General features: G+C 42.5%; 1 protein-coding gene across 3 annotated transcripts in view; it reads left to right on the top strand.

Moving 5' to 3' along the window:
* The window catches only part of TUB (TUB bipartite transcription factor), a 143,111-nt gene that overhangs the window by 94,123 nt on the left and 24,843 nt on the right, over positions 1–24,145 (top strand). For all 3 annotated transcript variants that reach the window (XM_007497049.3, XM_007497042.3, XM_056802157.1), the window contains exons 4-5: positions 9,670–9,813; positions 22,304–22,459. In XM_007497049.3, the coding sequence (XP_007497111.1) occupies positions 9,670–9,813; positions 22,304–22,459 (300 nt within the window). The remainder of the gene's footprint in view (positions 1–9,669; positions 9,814–22,303; positions 22,460–24,145) is intronic.

Raw genomic sequence — 24,145 nt, 5'->3', positions numbered from 1 at the left:
ATTTTTATTTGTGCCCATTGTTATGGGAATTTAAGTTCCTTGAGCTAACTCTTCTAGGGTTATAGGACCTTTTTAGGCTTATAGGCTCTGGGTGTTGGCCCAGTGGGAAAAGTTGTGCTGCAAAACCACAGGAAGAGTAGAGAAACAAACCTTGCTGTCTTATAATCTTAATAATAATAAATCAATAATTTACTTAAAACAATAAATAATAGTAAATCACATTTAAATAACACTGTTTAGTCTTCTCAATAGTCCTGTGACCAAGGCAGCAACATTAAAAGTTGAAAAATCAATATATTTGTATAGGAGTTAAAAGTTTACAAAGTGACCTATGGCAGCCTCCCAACAATCCTGAGAGGAATTTTGAGAATTGTCCCTGTTTTACTCATGAGGAAATTAAGATTCAGAGGTAGCTTAAGTGATTTTTCTGTGTTCACAAAACTGGTGTCAGAGCTAAGATTTGAACCTCAATTTCACCTGGCTCTATTACTCTGCTGCAAAGCAGTTTTTATTGGGACTTAATGTTTCCTATTCCCATGATTTAGCTGCATTGCCTTTCCTATTGTGCTAACATCACTCAGGTATTCAGGGTTATAGGATCCTTGGTTGTTTTGGGCCTCAGTTTCTTCATGTTCAACTAAGGATAATAATATCTCTAATACTTACCCTACAAGACTGTTGTAAGAATCAAGTGAGGTGATGTGTATAAGGTGCTTTGTACAACTTAAAATGTTATATGTGTAACTGTTATTATTATTGTAGAAAGTTTGGTCTAGTGGCTACAGTCAGGATTAGGAAGACCAAACTAGATTCAAATCCCATCTCTGACATATCCTGGTTGGGTGACCCCAAGTAAGCAACTTAACCTCTCATTAGCCCCCATTTTAAGGTTTAAAGTTTACTAGAAGTTGATAATCTGTATATTTGGAGGAAATTTCCTCACTGAGATTTCTCTATTCCAACAAAGTCACAGAGATAAAACAAAAGAAAAAATAAAAAAACCCAACCCAAATTATTACAGGCTATTGCTATTATAGGACCTCAGGGAAGAGATTCACAAGGTTCTTGAGTTACAAGGATAGGGTTCCAGTTGTTTATCATTAAAGGGATATTCCATAGATGGTGATTCTGGATCTCTCAAAGAAGTTGTTGCTTCCAGTGTTCCATAGAGTGATGAGAAGCAGCTTTGGGTGCCAACAGCAATGAGAAAATCTATTCTTACCCACAAGAAGAGGAGTATTGGGATGGTCAGTGGCTCCCTGATGAGGATCATCATTTCAGCCTTAGAATGAGCCAGTAAGCAGTGTGCTGTCTTTCCAGGGTCTGCACTTTGCACATGATTGAGAACTTTCTGAGATGTATCAGTCCTAATGACTGATACACCCTTGCATTGATCATGTGAAGATGAAGGATAATACTAGGAGTAACTTGGAAAGAATTTCTATGAAGCGACTGACTAAGAAGACGTTATCTTAGAACAGGAGTTAGATTTTAAGACCATGTCTTAATGATGAGCCCTTGGCCAGAGAATGCATCCAAGGAGGGCTGGGGTATTTTCTCTTTCCAGATTTGAAACAAAGGTCATTAAACTGGGAAAGGTGTTGGGATTAATGGTGTAAGGGATAGGGATAAATACACCTGTGATTTCATTGATATAGGGAACTTCTAAGTCAGAAAACTCCCCTTACCAGTGCAGGGGTGAGAGAAGAGAAAGAACCCTTTAGCAAATTGTTATACCAGATACCATGGAGAGCAGCAGATATAACATAAATAGAAAGAAAGAAAAATGGAGACAATGGGCAAATCACAAGAGACACTAATTAGGAAGAGGAGTAAAAATATTCCCATATGTATCAGTGCATATAATACGAATAATAATGCGAATGAGACCTCTTAACACAAACAGATAACTATGATCTCATAGATTTCACTAAACCAGAGAATCTAAGAGTTGAAAGAGATTTCTGGGAGCTGTAGTTTAAACCATACCTTACCAAGCATTCCTTCTACAACATTCCTGATAGATGACCAACTAATTTCTGCTTGAAAATGGAGACTCTGCTACCTCCCTGAAATAGCTTATTCTATTTTTGGATAGTTCTAATTGTTAGGAAGGGTTCTTCTTTCCTTTCTTGCTTCCTTCTTTCTTCCCTTCTTTGCTTCCTTCCTTGCTTCCTTGCTTCCTTCCTTCCTTGCTTCCTTCTTTCTTCCCTTCTTCCCTTCTTCCCTTCCTTCCTTCCTTCCTTCCTTCCTTCCTTCCTTCCTTCCTTCCTTCCTTCCTTCCTTCCTTCCTTCCTTCCTTCCTTCCTTCCTTCCTTCCTTCCTTCCTTCCTCCCTTCCTTCCTTCCTTCCTCCCTCCCTCCCTCCCTCCCTCCCTCCCTCCCTCCATCTCTCCCTGTCTCTCTGGAACTTCTATTCTACCTAGAACCTAGTTCTGCCCCCTAGGGCCAAGAGGAGCAAATCTAATGACCATTTCATATGACAACTCTTTGTCAAACCTTTGAAGACACTATCACATGTTCCTAAGTCCTCTCAAGTCCAGTTTCTTTAGCCCACTGCCATGATATTGCAGCTCTTTGTCCCTCTGGTCACACTCCCAGATGCTTTCTGTCTTCTCTATGTCCTTCCTGAGCTGTATGTCCAAAATGGAATACAGTAGTCATGAAATGGTATGACCAGAGCACATTGTAATGGGACTATGACTTCCCCAGCCCTAGAACTTATGCCTGTTATTGAAACCTTAGATATTTTTTTGGCTCTCATGCCGCTGACTGACCTTGTGGTCCATTCTAACCCTAATATCCTTTTCAGATAATCTGTCTATCTATGTCTCCTCCATCTTGTTCTTGGGAATCTGATTTCTTGGACCTTACTACAAAACTTTTATATTCATCCCATTTTGGTTCTACCTTTTTTTAAAACCCTTTCCTTCCATCTTAGAATCACTACTGTGTGTTGGTTCCAAGGCAGAAGAGCAGTAAGGGCTAGGAACCGGGGGTTAAGTGACTTATTTAGGGACATATAGCTAGGAAGTATCTGAGTTCAGATTTGAACTCAGGACCTCCCATCTCTAGACCTGACTCTCCATCTATGGAGCCACCTAGCTGCCACCTGTTCTATCTTCTTATGTTTTGCCTATTGTCCTACCTATCGAGGTCTTTTTTGGATTTTGACTCTATCAACCAATAAGTTTGTTAACTGCCCGTCACAGCTTTGAGTCATTTACAGATTTTATAAGAATTTTCTCTATAACCTTTAATCCAAGTCCCTGAAAAAAGAATAGAGTTGAGCAAAAACCCTGGGCCATTCCCTTAGTGACATCCTCCCAAGTTGAAATTGGACCATAAATGACTATTCTTTTGGCTTGTTCATTTTACCAGAAAGTTATACTCTCTTTGAGCATATATTTCTACAAGTTGTTCCCAAGAACAATTTGAAGAAGGAAAAGAACCCGGGGTCCAAGCCTCGTCCTTTCTCTCCCCGGCAGTGTGATCCTGAGCAGGACACTTGAATGTCTCCAGATTTCAGTTTCCTCATTTGTAGAAGATGAACTCTATCTCCAGGTTCCATTGTTGTCCTAACCCCAAGTCCAAGAATACCACTGCTCTGACTGTGAAGCCAAGTGGAAGAACGAGGGCTTCTCAGCTGATGGCTCCAAATGTTATCTAATTTGATATATGACTTTGTCAGGTCCTTTGCTAAAATCTAGGCAAACTATATCTGTGACATTTCCCTGTTCTGCCTGTCGAGTAAGCCTGACATAAAGGAAATGAGGTTAGTCTGAGATGACCTGTTTTTGATGAAGCCAGCCTGTCTTTTTATCGCTGCTTCCTTTTATTGATGTTTCCTAACCATTCTTTTAATAATGTGTCCTAGAATTTTGTCAGGAAGTTCATTGATTCTTTGTCTGTTGGGTACATTCGCTACCCCATTTTTAAAAAAATTGGAACATTTGCTGTAGCACTTAACTTGTTCTCAAAAATCTTCCAAAGATTAGAGATCCTAGCTGTCGGTTCTTTCAGTACTTGCTACCTGATTTGGGCCAGATAAATTGATGCAAATGAGTTCTACCCAGACTGTCCCTCCAACTTTTATCACCTTTTATTTATTTATTTTTTTGGTCAGCTGCTTTAATTTTCATTTCTATTCATATTAGTGACTTAAAGCATTTTCTGCTTTAAAAAAAATTATGTTTATTTTCATGCCAAACCCCACTTCCATTTTGATTATTGTTGTAAGAACAGCAGCATCATAACCAAACCCCCCAAATAAAACCATAAGAGAGAGATAGCTCGAGCAGTTCTTTCTCTGGAGCTGGAGAGCCTTCCCCATCATCGGTCTTTCAGGATTGTCCCAGATTATCGAATTGCTGAGAGCAGCCAAGTTTTCACAGATGATCATGGTCCAGTATTGCTGTTACTGTGTGCAATATTCTCCTGGTTCTGCTTATTTCGCTCTGCATCAGTTCTTGCAGATATTACTAGTATTTTTTTTATTTTTTGCAAAGCAATTGATAACTTGAGTTTCCTCCTACCTGTCGTTATCCTTTTTTCATTGTAAGTTGGGGAAAGGTATTTTTATCTTCTGACTTATTTGGGGTATTAGTATCCTATGAGCCGATAACATTCTGCTCTCTCCCATAGAGAGATTTCCTTTCCTTTACAGAGAAAATAGAAGCACGTAGTTGAGTAGTTCTACCTTCCCTTCTCATCTCATCATCACATACTTGGCCCATTGCCTCTCAGCAGTGGTCTTGGCTCTCTTTTGATCCTTTCTCCAACCAAATATGTAGATTAAAAATTAATATCCAAATACTCCAATTTTTATAAGATTTTAATAAGATTTTATTTTATATTTTATAAGATTTATTAATAATAAATTGAAGCAAAAGAAAACTAAAAAAACTAAAGAAAAGAGGGAGCTAACCAAGTAGCATGAAAGAAGAGAACAAGAAGGTAGAGTTACAGAAACTTTATAAACAAACATGAGAATGCAAATGTGAGGATGAATGGAACGGGATGCTGGGAGATGAAGTCCAAGGGTACAAAATTTCTATTTACACACAAACTAACCCACCTAAACCATTGGTGGATAGAGTCAAAAACAACCAACCAACTGCCCCTTCTCCATTTTTTTTTTTGCTTTTTAGGCAATCTCAGCCAGCATAAGCTTTATTTATTCTGAACTTTAGTAGATTTACTCTAACACATCAATAAAGCTGGCACAGAGGTTAAGAAGATGACAAATAACCAGAACAATATAAAGGCAACTGGGTGTTGATAGATCATTAAACTAGGAGTCAGGAAGACCTGAGTTCAAATCTAGCCTCAGACATTTACTGTGACACTGTGTGACTCTGGGCATATCACTAAACCATCCCCTGCCTCATTTGACTTCTCTGCAAAAAGAGGATTGTAACTACCACAACAAGTCAACGTGAGAATAAATGAGATACTATTTGTAAAGTGCTTTGCAAATCTCAAAGTGCTATATAAGTGCTAGCTATTAGTATTACATAGTTTTCAAATGTTTTTTTCAGTTGTGTCCAACTCTTCATGATGCCATTTGGGGTTTTCTTGGCAAAAATACTAGCATAGTTTGCCATTTCCCTCTCCAGTTCAATTTTACAGGTGAAGAAACTGAGGCAAACAGGATGAAGCAATTTGCCCAAGGTCACACTGCTAGTAAGCGTCTGAGGCTCGATTTGAACTTAGGAAGATGAGTCTTCCTGACTCCAGGCTTAGCACTCTATCTAGTACACCATGTAGCTGCCCAGTTATAGAGGCTCACTTGAATATAATTCTTTTATTTATTTTTTAATTTGGAAAATTTTGAATATAATTCTTGCTAGTCCTAAGGGAAGGCTTATTTAATTATGGCTCTTCATACCTTCCCTCTATCTGCCACCCCTTCACTCCTCTTCTGCTTTGCCTGGGCTATCTTTCTGGACCCCTATGGGCTGATAGAAGGGATACCAATGTTGAAGTTTAAGGACGTAAGTTTAAATCCTGCTTCTGGTATTTCCACTCTCTTCCCTTGGACAAGCTACGGACTTTAGTTTCCACATCTGTTAAATTGAGATTTGGATCAGGCGGTCTCCAAGGTCCCTTCTGACTCTAGCTTTGGAATCCCATGGTCCAGTCCAAAATGGGTCATCCCATGTCATGGAACAATGAATTTTCCCCTGAAGGTGGAGTCCAGGAAAGGGACTTGGGGAGAAGGGACCACCAGCCAGCTTCCTTCTTCATCAACCCTACACTTAACATATACTATATCCTGTCTGTTCTCCACCTTCAAGATATCTTACATCTAGCCCTGATGCCTTTGGCAAGCCGCCATTACTGGTTTCCTTGACTATTGCAATGGATTCCTAACTGGTTTTTCCATCTCGATTCTTTCCCCTTCTCTAGCCCATCTTCAAGCTATCTAAGCAATCTTCCCAGCATTCTGCTGTTATCATGTCATTCTCCCTCACAGCCTCACAATGCTTGGCTTAGGGTAAATGCTTAATAAATGTTTATTAATAATTAATAATGTTTATTAGCCGACTGACAAAGAGCCAGTTTTGTGTAGTGGAGAGAGAACACTGGACTTAGCATTGTGGATGAGAGCCAAAAGGGACTCCAGTGACCATCTAGCCCAATCCCTTTATTTTATAGATAAGAAAGCTGAAACTCAGAAAATGTGAGTGACTTTGCCTGTGATTACACAGCTAGCAAATGTCTTAAGGTGGGATTTTGTAAGATTTAAATTAATGTTTAAAGCTCCCAGTATTATATATTATTATTTATTATATATTCTATTATATTTGATTATTTATTACTATTATTATTTATTAATAATCACATGAAGTAAAGGGAATAAAAACCTAATTATCTAACAAAATAAGATCATGTGCGTAAGTTCTCTCACCTCTCCCAAAAAGCCCACTTCAGCCAGCTACTATCACAAGGAGAGAGAGAGGGGGGAGGAGGAGAAAGAGGGAGAGGGAGAGGGAGAGAGAGAGGGAGAGGGAGAGGGAGAGGGAGAGGAAGAGGGAGAGGGAGAGGGAGAGGCAGGGGCAGTGCTACACAAAACTTATATCTTCCCTACATCAGCATGTAACTTGATAAGGAAAGTAGGATGCTGGGAATTGAAGTCCAGGGGAGCAGGTTCTAATGACACAATTTGAACCCAGGTCTTTCTGACTTCAAATCTAGCATTATTTCCTCTACATTCCGTTACCTGTCCCTTAGAGGTAGGAGACCCAAGTGGAGGTCTCGGCCTTCATAGTCACTATGTGAATGTGGCTTCCTTTCTCTGAGCAGCCTCTGTTTCTTCTATAGAATGAGGATAAAAGCATCCCTACCTCAAAGGGCTCTTGTAAGTCTTCAAGTATTTTGGAAATGGGAGGTATCTGTAATCTTCTACAGGAAGGTCTGGGTGCCTTTGCTTGCCATTCAAGGACAACTCTAAAATGGCCCAGCCCAGTGGAATAGAAAATAGTTTGGAAAGAAGGGACAATGGAACTCCAAAGCACTCGTTGTCTAGCCCTGAGAGATCAGCCGGCCTCTAGACTTTCCCAGAAATTTCTGCTAGGAGAGCAACCAACTGCTCCCCAGCCTTAATGCTCCCAGTCCTGGAAATGGCAGGCAGTGAACCAGCGGACTGGCTGCCCTTGGGCAGATCCCTCCCTTTCCTAAAACTCCATTTCTCCAGGTCTAAATGTGGGCTTGAGTGAGCTCCTCTCCAGCTCTTCCCCCATTTGTGTGAGCTGCTGGCAACATCTGCTGGCCAGTTTTGGAACTGTGGCTGTTGATGGTCAACCTTTAGAAACAGCTCAGGTTCATAGAGGACTTGAAGGGAGAGAGGAAGTCGAGCGGGCGGCCACGCTGGGGAGAGGTGATGGCACCCTCAGCACCAACAGGGCAGCCTAGATGTTTTGGGGAGAAGAGGATGAAATCAGATTTGGACATGAGCTTGAGATATGGGGATTTTTAGTAGTCAGTCCTCTGTTTAACAAAGACATTGCAAAATGAGCATTTCCATAATAACTGGAGAGGAAGAGGATTGTTTATGGAACTGCTGATCTCCCTTATGTAAAGCTTGCTTTTAATTTTAGTTACATAACAAATGAATATGGAACTTTCAAAGCCTTCAGGCTTGTTTGTGATTCCTTCTGGCCTTCCTTCCCTTCTCTTTCTTTTTTTTTTGTGTGTGGGGGGGGAGAGTGTGACTACGAAAATGTGGGTTTCAAGACTTTGAATTGCCAAAACTGTAAAGATAATTTTATTGTCTTGATTTTTTATCAAAAATAAGTGGTCACAATGGGAAAGATTCCCAAATATGAAATACCCAAGTCAGCTGGGTTTTATGGAGATTTTAATTAATACAAATGAAGGAATTAAGGGAATGGAGAGAGACAGAGTAAGAGGAAATAATAGGAAAAGGCCTAGGACCTAGGCCAAATGGCCTAGGCCTTTCTCTTTAAGAGAGAAAACTAAGTCAGTCTTTTATCCACTCACCACAAGATTTTGTCCCGAAGCAAAACTCTAGCGTTCAGCGGTCCAGCTACTCCAACTAGTCCGAGATCCAACTGACCTTCAGAGAGCCTCCTCTGACTCCTGACCTCCAATTCAGCTTCCAAAGCTGAACTATATCAGAGGCCCAAGCTCCTTCCTTTTAAAGAAAGTTTTCTCTTGTGTCACCTCCCCTAAATTTTCACGTCTACCAATCACAGTAGATGCTTTTCCTAGGACTGCCCATTCTTAGTTTTCACCACTCTTTAGTTCTCACCTTCTCTGGTAGATTATATCTTCTGAGTACTTCAGGCCTCTTTGCTAAGCTTGCCCTTTGTAAATTGCTTGACCTTTTAGTGATTAATTTGACCTTCATAGGTACTTAGCACCCTTTTGTATTAGATCTAAAAAATAGACCTAGCTTAAGGGCTTTTGCCTCACTATAAGTATGAGTTAAGTACCTTTTCATTGTTCAGTAAGGAGTTTTACAACTTTATCTTCCCCTAAAGTATGCCTAAGTATGGGTGGAGTAATGTAAAGTTCTCACATACATTCCTGACTAAGTACCTCCGTTGTTTAAATGGGGAATAACCTTAACCAAACTTTCCAAGGTAGAGTCTGAGAAATTTTAAGATTCACAGCAGGTGGGGCATCTCTCCCCAATCCTGATTCCCTTCTCCTATGCCTCCCCAAATTGAAAAAAAAATATTTGGCCACAAAATCCTTCTCATGAATATACACGATCAAGCACCACATTCTCCCATTGGACATGTCCAAAAGTGAATGCCTCATTTTGAATCTTTAGTTCCACCATCTTGAATCAGGAGGTGAGTAGCATGAGATGTCCACCTTTGCAGTCAATGAATAGGGGATGGGAATTGGGTCTGTGGTGACCCGTGTAGGTCAGCATCTTCTCCTCAGTCTTGGAGAATGACAAGGTGATTTGCCCGGGGTAAGCGCAAATTGTTGGAGGCTAGACCAGGTCTTCCTAGTTCTGGGTCCAACTCTATCTGCTGATAACCAGTGCAGATAGTCAAGTGGATCTCATCAGCGCCCTGGCTGTGCCTCTTCGTGCTCCAGTAGCCTGTCCCTTCTCTTCCTTGTGTGATTCTCACCTTTCTGTTCATCTCTGGCTTTCCCAACCCTGCCCTTCCCCAACTTCTCCAAGCAGTACAGGAGGCTGAACAAGATGACGGGAAGTTGAATGAGGACCCTGTGATGCCCAGATCAGCCAAGAGGAGCCCTGCAGCAGGGGCGATGGCGGCAGCTGGTCAGGGCGGTATCTCTAGGAAGGAGAAGAAGGGGAAGTCCAAAGGTGAGTCCCTCCGTCTCAGCATCCCATCCTCTGGAGCTGGTGGTGGGCCTAATTGCCACTGGTGGCAACTAGAAGGAGCATCGAGTGACTGGCCGACAGGTTGTGTTTGTGTGGCTGGAGGTAGGGAGTGGGTTGTAAAGCCCAGCTTTATAAAATCAAAGGCTTTAAAGCTGGAAGGGACTGCCAGAGCTCCCTGGGTTATCATCGTCATCATACCCAGGAGTGGAGTGCTGAGCCACGTGTCTCCTGGAAGGCACCAAAATGAGAACCTGCATCTCCTGACTTCCAGACCCGTGTTCTTTTTACCCCATCTGGCCATTCTAGAGTGATGTGCAAATGCATCACATTTCAAGAACCTTTCAAATTTGAATAATGATCTAAATCAGGGGTTCTCTACATTTTTGAGTGCTGGACCCTTGGGGCAATCTGGTAAAGCCTACAGACCCCTTCTCAGAATTTTATACACATACACACACATATACATATATATATACACACACACATATATATATATATATTTTTCAGAATTATATTTTTGAGTGTATAAAGTAAAACACCCAAGATTACAAAAGAAATCAACTATATTAAAAGAGTTTCCAAAACCTTTTTTAAAACGTGTTTTTGGGCCTCAGATTGAGTCCCTGATCCAAACAGAAACTTCCTCTGAATAGAATTTTATGCCTACATGAGCCTGGTGAAGGGTTGGACAGACTAATCACTAATGAAGGGACTGGACACGGGTCCTTTCTGTCTGATGTTCTGTGATCCTATAAAAAGCACATCCACCAAGAAAGAACCCATTTTATGGGTTTTTAAATTTTTTTAATGCATATTTATTGTATGAGTTCCGTACAGGCCAGATCTGGGGGAAGCGAGCATCTGCTATTGAAAATGAAGTGGTAATTTAAGGATCTAGAACCATCCCCATTCCTACCCTGGCCAGGAGTTTCTCTGAGCTGTGGGAACCTTCCTGAACCGCCTCTGCTTGGTAATGCGGCAAAGGGAAGCGATCCGTCAGAATTCAAATGTGTATGTGGGCTACTCCTCCAGCCTCACTGGTTCCCTGCAGCACCTTTTTGAGCCTCAAAAATGTTAGTGCAGTTAGTGCCCTCCTCCAAAAGAGGGGTTGGAGTTTTCCATGAATCTAGGTCTAAGTTAACTCCCAGTGCACCAGCTCATTTCTAAGAGAAATACAGACAATTTTCCCAAACCATATGAACTATTATAAAATGAAATCTATCTCCCTCCCTCCCTCCCTCTCTCTCCCCCCTCTCCTCAATCTCCCTCTCTCTCTCTCTCTCTCTCTCTCTCTCTCTCTCTCTCTCTCTCTCTCTCTCTCTCTCTCTCTCTCTCTCTCTCTTTCTCCCTCCCCCTCCTCAGTCTCCCTCTCCTCTCTCTCTCTCTCTGTCTCTCCCCTTCTCTCCTCAATCTCCCTCTTCTCTCTCTCCCTCCCTTTCCCCCTCTCTCTCTCTCTCCTCAATCTCCCTCTCTCTCCTCCCTTTCTCTCAGTCTCTCCTTTCCCTGTCTCTCTCCTCCTCTTTTTGTCTCTCTGTCTCAATCTCTGTCTCTTGGCTCTATTAAACTGTTAAATTTATTTGTCAAAGAGATCAAGTTAAAAGCCTTGAACCTGGAGTCAGAAGACCTGGGTTCAAGTTCTGACTCTCCCCCTGACTTTTTGTGTGGCTTTTGAATCCTCACTTCTCTCTGGGCTCAAATTTTATTCTTTGTAACATGAGATAATTGTACTGGAAGCCTTAAGTTTCCTCTTGTTCTGGGTCTCTGGTTCTGGGAAGTTCTCCTGTAAGCCACAATGGACTTCCCAACTGTAGGGCACAGAGCCCTAGATGGGTCCCCTGGGTTTGCAGGTGCCTTTACCCTCATACAAATCCCTTCCCTTTTTTCTTTATTTCCCTCCACAAAATTGGGGCTCTGATTGTGTTAGGCCAGGTCTGGGCCTCAAGAAAGAAGAGCATCCTAAGCTCTCCTCTCCCCACTGAGTGTATGAATAGCATCCAGACCTCGGCAGAAAGCCCTTGCACCCCTGCCACCCAGAGAGGGACATGCAAGGCGTTCCTGCCTCAGAGTCGCCCTGGACCCCAGGCCTGGCCTCACCCTGGACAGCGATCCCCCCTTGGGCCGTCGCCTCGGCACAGACTAGAGAGAGAGGCAGAGTGGCCCTCGTGGCGAGGGTCCGAGGGGCTTTCTAGGTCTGCATACGCCATGCATGTGGAGGTTGGACAAGGACTGGGAGGCATCCTTTGATGCCAGAGGCTACACTCAGAGTCCTTCTTAGCTGTTTCTTCCTAGAGATTCCATTCTTTCCTTTGGGGGAAGCAGCCAGAACTCACTTGCATTAATGTTCCGCGGCACCACCAAGAGCTCAAAAGCTCTTGATAGGCTAGAATCCTGAGCCAGATTTATTAGTTGGATGAAGAAGAAGAATAGGGATCAGGAAACCTCTGGCATTTAGGTTCAAGACATCAGCTCTGTAAGTCCGAGATGGGTGAGCCATGGCTTGAAAGAAGTTTGTCTGAAAAAGATCTAGGGGTTTCGAGTAGACCACAAGCTCAGTGATGTGTCAGCCATGAAAGCAAATGCTTTCCTTGGCTGCGTTGAGCAGACTTTCAGGCCTTGTGACAAGAAGATGAAGGAGCAGAGCCTTCCTCTGATTCTCCTGGCCCCTTGGGCCTCTCCAAAAGAAGGATTCTGCTCCAAAGAGGGGGCAGTTTCAGCTCTCTCCATGCTGTAAGACACCCAGAAGCCCAAAGGATCTAAAGCTTGATAAGCCGATCACAGAGAAGGCCAGTCTCTGACTTAAGGGACTCCCTTGGCACTGGGCTTGCCCTGCAAGGGTCATGACACAAACTGGCTCCTGAGTTTCCTATCCTTCTCCCTCCTCCAAGTGTCCCAAAGCGGAAAGGCAGAAGTTTGCTCTGGCTGGGACCATACCATGCTGTCATAGGCAGCTAGGGAATGGGGCAGGAAATGTGAATACATTAATATACTATATTATATAAATAATAATAATAGATGCAGTGTGTGGTGCTCCACTAAACCAGAGGGAAAGTGGACTTTCATCCAGCTAGGGCCCCTTGGGGCAGATCCCAAGACCTTCATCTAAGAGCTAGTGGATGCTTCCAGTTGATGTCACATTGATATCTATATTGAAAATGAAGAAAAAAGGTTGGAGGCAGCACCTAAGTAGTACAATGGATATAGCTCCAGGCCTGGAGTTGGGACGTCCTGGGTTCACATCTGACCTCAGATGTTTCCTAGCTGTGTGACTGTGGGCAAGTCACTTAATCCCCATTCCATAGGCTTTACCACTCTTCTGCCTTGGAATTGATATTTGTAATGATCTAAGATGAAGGTAAGGGTAGAAAGGAAAAGAAGAAGGATGGAGGGAAAGAAGGAAGGAAGGAGAGAAGGAGGGGAGGAAGGAAGGAAAGAAGGAAGGAAGAAGGTGAGGAAGGGAAAAGGAAAAAAGGAAAAGTAAGAAAAAGAAAAGGAAAGGGGGAAAGAAAGGAAGGAAGGGAAAGAAAGAAAGAAGAAAGGAAAAGGAAAGAAAGAGAAAGAAAGGAAAGGAGGAAAGAAAGGAAGGATGGAAGGAAGGGAAAAGAAAGAAAAAGGAAAATGAAGAGAGAGGAAAGAAAGAAAGAAAGAAAGAAAGAAAGAAAGAAAGAAAGAAAGAAAGAAAGAAAGAGAGAAAGAAAGAAAGAAGGAAAGAAAGAAGGAAAGAAAGAAGGAAAGAAGGAAAGAAGATTAAGGCAACTTTGTTGGGAAAAGAGTCAATAATATATAGGAATTAATGTGCCAAACCAATATTCAGGCCATTTTGTGAAATGTGAAATACAATACATTGCTGATCCATTTCTCTACTTTGGTTGTTTTTTGCACTCTAGGGGAAACAAGAATTGCCCTGCTGGAGTGGAGGCTGAGACAGCTTTGAGATCCAGCCTTTCAGGGAAACCACAGTGAAAGGGGAGGTGTTGTGTTCAACTCTAGCTGCCATTGTGGGTGCCATATTGAAAATAGTCTGAGCAGATTGAGTATTGGCAACCAGGAGGATGAAGGAGGCTTGAGTCTATATCACAGAAAGCTCAGTTGAAGGTGCTGGGGCAAGTTTAGCCTGGAGAAGCCTTAGGAGGGAGAGGATAGTCACTAAATATTTATTATGTTATTATTACTATATATTTATATATTTGATAATATTATTATGGGATACATGGAAAGGCAGAGGACAGTTCTTACTCTCAAGGAGCTTACAATTTAATGGGAGAGAGAGGAAAACACATGAAAACTATTTGGAAAGGTGAAGCACAGCATAACTGGTGTGGGGGCTGCTGAAGTCCTGTAACCAGTGGGAAATGCTGATATGTCTGCCCCTGGCCCCCTCCATCAGTGGAGATCTAGGAGGAAATCTCTGATGCTCACCCTCCACTTTTTCCACTCTGAGGGAGGCAGGAACCCCAGGGCAGAGAGTCCTCAGGAGGTGAGAGAGTGGCTCTTTTCAGATATTTGACAGGTGCTTCTTTGGAGAACAGATGAAACTTGTTTTGCATGGCGTGGGGGCGGGGGACAGAACCTGGAAGTTGTAGAAAGCGGAGGTTCTGAAAGCATTTACCCTGAGCGTCTGCTAGGTGTGTAGTGTTACTTGCAGAGAACTTAATACGTGAAATGGCACGTGTGTGTGTGTGTCTCTCTCCATCTTCCTAGAGTTAGTTGGTGGAAACTACTCAAGGCCAAAAAGAAAATACTGTGCATGAGAACCACTGCCTGAAAGCTATTCAGTAGCAGAATGGGCTGCCTCAGGAGCCTCCCTTTCCAGGAGGTGTTCGGACAAAGGCCGGACAACACACTGCTTGTCGGGTTGGATGGACACACGCGGGCTGGATGGGACGACTGCCGAGATTCCTTTCAGCTCTGAGATTTGTTGACTTTTCTAAAGCCATTCAAGTCTCAGTGCCAGTGCAGGTCCCAGACTAGCAGGACGCCGGCTCTGGGAAGACCTTTACAAAGCATGTGGTTCATTTCCCTCATGTAGGCGATAAGGAAATCCAGAGTAGGGACGGCTCTTGCCCATGACCACACAGAATCTTGGTCTTCTGGCTAAAATCCCAGAACTTTTCTCAGTACTCTGCACCAAGATGACCCTAAACATGACTGGCAGCGCATCTTCTTCCATCTCCTGGATGGCGTGTCCTCCCTTATCAGCCAGGTCTCGCCCTTTAATGCGAGCATGTGTACCGTCTGCATTTCTGCTCTGTTTTTCCTGAAGGGGATTAATGGTACTCTGGTGTTCCCTGTGTTCTTACTGATCTGTTTATTGCCTCGGGGACGAGGTTAATTTCTGAATGTACAATCAGGCTTCTGATCCCACCACTCAGCTGAGATAATTATCTAAGGTGGCTTGAGTTCCCTTTCTTTCTGGTAAATGTTGGTTATAATAATTATAATAATGAAGGTAATTATTATTATTATTATGTGCTTCGATTCAGTGGACTTGTAGCCATGCTTCATCTCCTTAACTTTTCTATAGCTTTTGACACTGCTGACCACTCTCTCCTCCTGCCCATTCTTTTCCCCCTTGGCTTACAAAGTTTTCCCCTTTTCTAGTTTTCCTCCTTCAAGTTTCCTTTGCTGGTTCATTATCCTTTCTTTTACCTTCCACCATCCAGGCAAGGTCGTCCCTTGAGGCTTTCCCCCAGGTTCCCCTCTCTTTTCTCTCAACGTGAGCTCCTTCAGTGATTTTATCCAACTGCAGTGGGTTCAGTTATCATCTCTTTGTAGCTCTCAGCATTATATAATTTATATATAATAAGCATAATCTCAGATGAATACAGCCAGCCCTGATTTTTCTACTGCCTTCCATTCGTATGTTGTCCACTAGCGACCAGAAATCTTTTCCTTGATGTCCTGTCCTTTCACTCCAATGCAGCATATCCTAAATGGAAGTTATCATCTTTCTCCCCAAACCTTCCCTTCCCTCCAATATTTCTATTTCTGAAATGGTCCCCTCCCCCCCAGTCATACAGGCTCACAACCCTGGCACCATCTTTTTTTTATCCTTGCTCTCCAAGGACCTGCTGATTCTCATTCATTCTACCTCCACAGCTTCTCTTGCTTCCCCTTCTTCCTCCCCCTTTACCGAGCCACAACTCTGGTTTGTGTCCTCATTACCTCTTGCTTGTACTATTGATCTCACTATTTCCAGTCTTTCTGCTCCCTAATCTGTTCTCTGCAAAGCTGCTGAAATGATCGATATTCCCAAGACACAGATCCGACTGGGTGTCTGCACCACTCAAAAACATTCAGTGGCTCTCTATTTCCTCTAGAATAAATACAATTAAAAAAAATCTTGGATTAACTAGCATTTAAGATGCTTCACAACCTCAGTGATAGACTTAAAATCAGGAAGACCTGAGTTCAGACTCTGCCTAGTTATATGACCCTGGGCAAGTCACTTTCCTCAGTTGTAAAATGGGGCTATTATTGCACTTACTTCATAGGGTTATTGGAGGAATCAAGTGAGATGGCATATGTAAAACACGTTGTCAAACGTACAGCACTGTGCAAACTAACTATTGTTAATTCCCAGACATTTCATCTTATTGTTCAGTATTATATAATTCTTTGTGACCCCATTTGAGGTTTTCTGGGCAGAGATATTGAAATGGTTTGCCATTTCTTTTTCCAGCTCATTTTTACACATGAGGAAGCTGAGGCAAACAGGGTTAAGTGACTTATCTAGGGTCTCACAATTAGTAAGTGTCTAGGCCAGATTTTAACCCAGGAAGATGAGTCTTCCTTGATTTCAAACTCTGCACTTTATTCACTGTACTACCTAGCAATCCTGGAAACTTTATATTATTATTTTTTAAATACCATCACGTGAATTAAACTAAACTTATTAGCTATTTTCTGAACTTAACATTCTGACTCTTGCCTCCATATATTTGTATAAGTTGACTCCCATGCCTGGAACATACTCAGGCATGTGCTGGTAAATTTTTTTAATGTGTTTTTAAAAAATTCTTTACCTTCTATCTTGGAATCAATACTGCATATTGATTCCAAGGCAGAAGCACAAATGGTAAGGGCTGGGAAATGGGGGTTAAGAGTCAGGCCCAGAGATGGGAGGTTCTGAGTCCAAATCTGGCCTCACACACTTCTTAGCTATGTGACCCTGGGCAAGTCACTTAATCCCAATTGCTTAATCCTTACTACTCTTCTGCTTTGGAACTAATACACAGTATTGATTTTAAGACAGAAGGTAATGGACCCGACTCTCAATCCTCTGAGCTACCCAGCTGCTTCTTGTGCTGATAAATGTTTAACCAGATCTCTGGAGGAAGAAAATGTACCTATGACACACTTTTAAGTTTAATCTACATTGTTAAAAATTTCTCCGACACTTTCTTAACTCTAGACAATCAAAAGAGTAATAAATCAACCCCTGATTTGTAGTGTTTGTAGATTTCCAGATTTCCAAGGTGTAAATAAATGCTCACTCTGAAAATTTAACCATTAGCTCTTGTGAACTGTTACTTTCAGACTCTGATACACCACTGAAAGTGTTCCATCCTCATCTTCATTTCTTAAAATCATGACTTTAATTTGTTAAATATTATTAGTTATTATGAAGTATTATTATATCATTACTTTAATTCAAGACTCAGTTTAGATGCCACCTCCACTTTGAAGACTTCCCTTCTTCCTCTTTCCCCTCCAGTTGTTAATATTCTTTCCTTCCTCAAATTACCCTAAATTTAATCATGTACATGTTCTGTTCCTCTTAAGAGAATGTAAGTGCCTCATTTCTGTCTTTGTATCCAAAGCTTCTGGCACAGTTAGTGCTTTAAATTTATTTTATTTTTTATTTTATTATAAATAATATTTATAAAATATTTGCAAAATATAAAAAGTTTTGAAAATAAATTAATTATATAAAGTAGCACTTTAATAAATGTTTGTTGGGTTGAATTGAAGTAGTTTGTTGGGTTGAATTGAAGTAAAGTCAGCAAAGTCTGATGCTGCTGGACCATTTGGATTTGATGGCCTGGGGGTCAGAAACCCTGAGTGCTAGTTTAGGCCAAGCCACCAACTTGTCCTAGGACTGTGAATAAATCACAATTTTCATGTTAGAACTGGAAAAGACCTTAAAGATCAGCTGGTTGTCCCTCTGCACCTTGATCTCTTCCTTGGTGTCAGGTGAATGCTAATTCCCTTCATGACTCCAAAGTTCTAAGGACAGAAATCTGACTTTAAGTATCCTGACTTTACCGTTCCGTTTTCTCCTAAGTCCTAGCCTGGCCATCTAGCCACTGTATGATCTAGGATCTAGGGCACATAATTTAGCTTGTCAGAAGCTACATCTCTTCGCTAGTAAAGGAAGCCTCATAGGGCTATTGTGGGGATTTCAGGAGCTAATGGATGAAAAGTGCTTTGTTCTCTGCCCCATAAACATGAGCTATTTTTGATCCCATTGGAGCTGGAATGCAGAGCTTCATGTCTGGCTTATTCTTTACTATCAAGATGGTATCTGGCTCCTTCTCAGTCCACTGGGCTGCTTGTGTGTGTTGCTGCCCATCTTGGGGCTGTTTGAGCCACAGGGGTGTAGATTTCAGTACAAAAGGCTGCTGGGTTCCTGCAAGGGAAAGTTTATCTTTGCCAGCCTGGCCAACTCTGGTACCAACACAAAGCATCTATTTGATGATTACAACAACTCTGTAAGGTAGATGCTTTTATGATCCCCATTTTTTTTATAGATGAAGATCCTTGAGAATAGGAGTGGTTCAATATTTGTTAGTGTAAGGGTTAAAAATTACAGGGTTGAACTAAATATATGTGTGGTCACCAAAATTAATATATCTCAAGTCAGAATGACTTTTTATGGTAGTTTATTTACAAAAAGGAGAAAGAATGAAAGTAAGGAAATGAGAGAGTAGATAATTACTCTGGCCTGGTTCAAATCAGGCAGGGCTTCAGAGGCCTCAGCAAAGGGGGCCCAGAGGTAAATTAAACAAGGGTTTTAGCCATAAGGCCTCCTCCAAGATGAGGGGCCTGTCTGGAGGCTAGTACCTCCATAAAAGCCAGGAAAGGGAGTCAGCCTTTTTCACTCACACACATGGTAGTCCTAAAGGAAGATCAAAGAGCAGTCCAAGATCCCAAGTCGGAGCTCCTTCAAGGTCAAGTTTGAAAGTGAAAAAGTTGGTCACAGGAAGTTCTTGCCACTTTTAAAGACCCTTCCTTTCATCACTTCCTGTGCCCTCCTTCCACTTTATGTGGACCAACTGCAGCTATCACTTTGCTTAGGACTGCCCAGGGGGAAGTCAGTGGGTTTCTGATTGATACTTAAGAATAAATGGGGTGTATACATTTCTGGTGATTAAATCTAAAAATGAGCAGGGAAGAGTTAATCCCATCTTCATATTAGTAGTCAGTAAATGTCTGAGATAAGATTTGAACCCAGGTCTCCTCAGTTCCCAAATCCAACATGATTTGGAAGCTGCCATGACCACTTTTCTGCCTTGTCCCTCATGCCCATAGTACCTACCTCAAAGGGAGGGTGTGAAGATCAAATGAGGTAATATTTGCAGTTAATAAATGTTTTACTTCAATGCCACAGGAATGCCAATTGTTATTATTATAAAAAATAATTTTGTAGAAAGCAGAATATATTACTGTAATACCCCCTTCCTGGAAATGTGCAAGACAATGTATGTTGTACATTGTTATTTTATTATTAAAATGTATATATATATATTTATTATATTGTTCATTATCTAATCTTCTGATGCCATCTTCTTGGTGCAGATTAAGGGCAAAACAACTCTTTTCCACTATTTCTGTTTTCTTCCAGGGGGCAATGCTTACTCATCCAAAGGCCATTGAATTCCCTTGCCCCATTCTGATTCCTCTGATTACCAATCCCTCCTATCACTAGGGATGGACATTTCTCCCCTAGTTATTCAACTGGGAAAGGAAGGAAGGAAGTATGAGCTTGAAGATATTTTTCTTTAGCCAGTTTTGGTAACTGCCCCTAAACTGCGTGCCTGTGTGTGTGTGTGTGTGTGTGTGTGTGTGTGTGTTCTGCACACACATCCTCACTCTTACTATCCTTATTTTTCTTCTTCTTCCTTTCTTCTCCCCTCCCACAATTATTAATCACATGGGGAGGGCTGGGCTCTGGAGAAAGTGTCAACTTTGACTCTGGTCTCAGTTTCCTGCAAGGTCACCTTTTCTTAGTCATCTGGTAGAGAAGCTGGTCCTGTGCTCTCTGACTGCTAACTTGCTGTCCGTGGTGGTAGGAGCAGATGCTGGAGAACATCTTAGATCCTCATGTTCTGATAGATAGTGTTTTGACTAACCAAAACATCTTGTTTCTAGAGCTTTGCAGGGTAATGCTGTTTTACATTAAATGGTAATAATGATAACGTTCTGGTTTCTTTTCCTCATAGGATGGTTGTGAGCCATTAATCTATTATTGTAGTATTGGAAGGAGCTGTGATTTCAGCAGTGTGGGTATTCTGAGCTCTGGGAACAAAAGAAGCCCACTGGCAACTTTTTCAACTTTTATGAAACTCCTACTGGATATAAGAGTGTGTAGTCCAGTGAAGGATATGATCTGTATACAAGTAGGACACAAAGTAAGATGAAAGTGGCAAAGTGGAGAGTTGGACAAATTGTGAGAAATTTGAGAATGGAAAACTGTCTTTGAGTTGGAGTCAGGGTGGTGCCAGCTGGGGGCCTTGTGACAAAAGTTTCTTATGAGTTAGACTTGGAAGGAAAAGAAAGACTTCATTTTCTATTGCAAGTATGAACAAGAACAAAGACAGAGATGGGGGAGGGCATGATGAGAAGGATGAAGGAGGAACTGTCCAGTTTGATTGTGTAAGATTAAAATTAATATCAATGACTCCAAGTATTATATTTTATAAGATTTTATTAATAATCACTTGAAGTAGAGGAAAAGTATAGAACCCGAGTAAAGAGTGGGGAAGTGGGAGAAGAGCAAGGAGGGTGGAGTTACAGAAACTTTAATAAGGATCTAATGTGGGGATGAAACAGGAATTCTGGGAAATGGGGTCCTAGGGTACAAAATTCAAATGACACAATTGGAAAGTAGAATCTACGAAGGGAGCAATACGAAACAAGGCTGGACTATCAATCAGTCATTTAGTATGTACCTACCACTTGTCAGCCATTGTGCTAAGAAGGGGACAAAAGTCAAAGTTAAAAGTGAAACAGGGTCTATTCCTAAGAAGCTTATATTACAATGGGACAGATAAAATGTCCCTCTGCCCTCCCACTGGCACGTGGAGCCTCCAGAGGGTGAGCGTTTCTCTTCCTGGGAATCAGGGATAACCCTGCAAGGGTTGGTACTTTCTAATTCCATTGCTCATGAGCCCCCACCTGGTGTGCTCTACCAATATCAATGAATCCATTGATATCAATTAGCTGACTGAAGTGACTTATAGAAAGATGTGGCAAAAATTGTTCCTAAACTCAGGGAGTGTGCTCTTTTGTAAGGAGAGTGGGCTCAAGCTAGAAACGGGAAGATATTGAATCACCCATGTCGGGACATAGTGGCTGAGGGAATACGTTCTCCCTTCTTGGGAGTCCCCAGCAAGTTCACTTCTGCGGGGGGGGGGGGGGTAGGGGAGTAGCCAATGGACAAGCCTACAGGAGTCATCTTGGCTGGTGGCTCTTCTGGCTCCTCACTGGCCTCAATGGCTCTGAGGCTCCCGTGGTGTTGGTTCTGCCCAGGCTCTTCCATATTAGAATACTCACTCATTTGCCCAAGATCAGGATGCTCTCCTTGAGCCTTTTGTATGTACTCAGTTCTGGCTCAGCCACTGCTGGGCCATTCATCCTTCTAGCTCCTCAGCCAGCCACATAACTTCTTCATCATCAACATAGCCTCTTGGGACCCTGCAGTCGCCCTCAGCCTTGGAGCAGCCCCCCAGAATTCCACACTGGATTGTCAGGGGGCAGAGACTATTTCACCCGCTCCAGAGAAGACATTAGGAAAGGCGAATCCTCACTCATTTTATACGTCTAGATGGATCACAGATTGGCTTGAGTCAGACTAGAGGGCCTTCAATGACTTACCCCAGAAAATTTTTGAATAACATAATGCAAATGGCTATGCTTTAAGTAAGTGAAACATCTTTTTCCATACAGAGCTTTCCAAAGAGCCTTCATTAGCCCATCACTATTATCCTGGCCGTGACCACTGGCCGCTGTCCCGAGCCCCACGACAAGCCCCATGTTGCAGATGTTTTCCAGTAGACCCCAGAAGTCATCTCAGCCGAGCCTCTCCTTTTAGGCTGAGAAATCAGAATCCCAGAGAAGTTGGGTGATCGGTCCAAAGCCTGGTACAGCTGCCCCTTCCTCCGGTCTGGCTCGGTGAATGGCACCTGTACTTGATGCCCCTTGGGGAGCAGTCCACTGCCCCTAGGCTATCCTGGCTCCTTTCGCCCTGCAGGGAGTGATGGGTTTTTCTCGGATGATGAGCCAGACCCCAACGCACAGATCCTGACAGTGGGGCGGTCTGGCTCCAGTAGGAGCCTGGGAGAGGCAGCAGCTGCTGGAGGGCAGCATCCATCCAAGCCGGACCTCCGTACCACAATGCAGACAAAGGGTGAGTGGCAGCTATGCTTTGGGCCAGGATTTAGTCAATAAAAATTTCTTAAGTATGGGGCATTCACTAGAGGGGCAGCAAGGTGGCTTGGTGGATAGAGCTTCAGGCCTCAATTTAGGAGGATCTGAGTTCAAATCTGGCCTCAGACTTTTCCTGGCTATGTGACCCTGGGCAAGTCACTTAACCCTGTTTGCCTGGTCTTTGCCCTTCTTAAAGTTGTTACTAGGACAGAAGGTAAGGATTCAGAAAAACACAAAACACACAAACTCTACCACATACCAGCCACTGTGCCATGTGCTGGGAAGATAAAGACAAACCCCCCCACCCCCAACACACACACATATACACATTAAATATAAAATTTATGTATTTACATATATTAAATATATGATATAAATTTATATACAAATATAAATTTACATATATTAAATGATTAATTAAATTAATATGATAAATTTATAAATTTATACACATAAATTAAATGATAAATTACAGATAATAAATAATAAATGATTTTCGGAGAAAAGGATTGAGCAGTGTACTAGAGAGGAAAACTTGGTGAAAGCTTAGTTGGGGGTTGGAGAAGGTGGTGCTTGAGCTGAGCTTTGACAGAAACTAGGGATTTTAAGAGGTGAGAAGGGAATGTCTTGCATGCATGGGGTGCAGCCAAAGGCATGGAGGTGAGGAATGTAGGGCTCTATGTGGTAGTAAAAGCTGGATCATAATGCAGGAAGGATAGTCATGAGTAATAAGCCTGGAAAGGTTGGTTTGAGCCAGCTTTTCAAGGACTTTACATGCTGAGGAGTTTATGCAGGGTACTCCAAAAGCGTTTAAGCTGTTAAACTTAACACATTGCATTGAGACTTTGGGGACACCTTGTACTAAATCCCAGAGGTAATGGGGAGCCACTGGGAACTGAGTGAGGGATTTAGCTGGGCAGATCTGAATTTAGGAAAAATCATCGTGTTAACTGTGGAAGACAGGAGAGGGAAATGAGGTCAAGAGACCAGTTAAGAGATTATTACAGTTGAAGAGGTGAAAAGGACTTGAATCCTGGTGATGGCTCTGCAGGAAGAATTATTATGGGGGCAGAAATGACAAAATTCGGCTTCCATCTGGCCCAGAACTGACAGGATTGGGGCACTGGGGGTTGAGGAGCTGCCATTATCAGCCGGCCACATGATAGCAGGGGTAGGTTACCTCTTAGACCCCTGGGGTCTACGTTCTTGACCAGCATCATTCCTCCCCATGGGGCTTCTCCCCCTCTCTCTTCCCTGCTACCTCCATGGCTTTGGACCTCCTGTTTCCATCAAGGATGGATGAGAACCCACTTGGGACCCTGCTAAAGTAGCCCAGGTAGGAGGTGATGGGAGGAGAGATGGTCATCTGGAGTCAGACTTGGAAGAACCCATTCTTGGCAATTGCTAGCAAACTTCAGAATGTTTCTCAGGAACTTTCTCTAGCTCACAGACTCTATCCATCCATGGCTCATGTGCTATAGAGGAAAGAGACCTGGCTGGGAGTCAAGACACCTGGGATCCAGTCCAAGCTCACTCACGAGGAGGCCTTGCCTGAGTTTCCTCAGTGTAGGTGATCTCCAAGGGCTCTCCCAGCTCTGATTCCATACTGATTAAGGCCCACAGAACTGGATATTTGTATTCCTTACTCGAGTCTTTAGAACAACTA

Source organism: Monodelphis domestica, chromosome 6, assembly GCF_027887165.1.
Source record: "Monodelphis domestica isolate mMonDom1 chromosome 6, mMonDom1.pri, whole genome shotgun sequence".
NCBI classification, from domain to species: Eukaryota; Metazoa; Chordata; class Mammalia; order Didelphimorphia; family Didelphidae; genus Monodelphis; species Monodelphis domestica.
The sequence above is the reverse complement of the archived record's forward strand: the minus strand, read 5'-3'. Positions and strand labels throughout refer to the sequence as shown.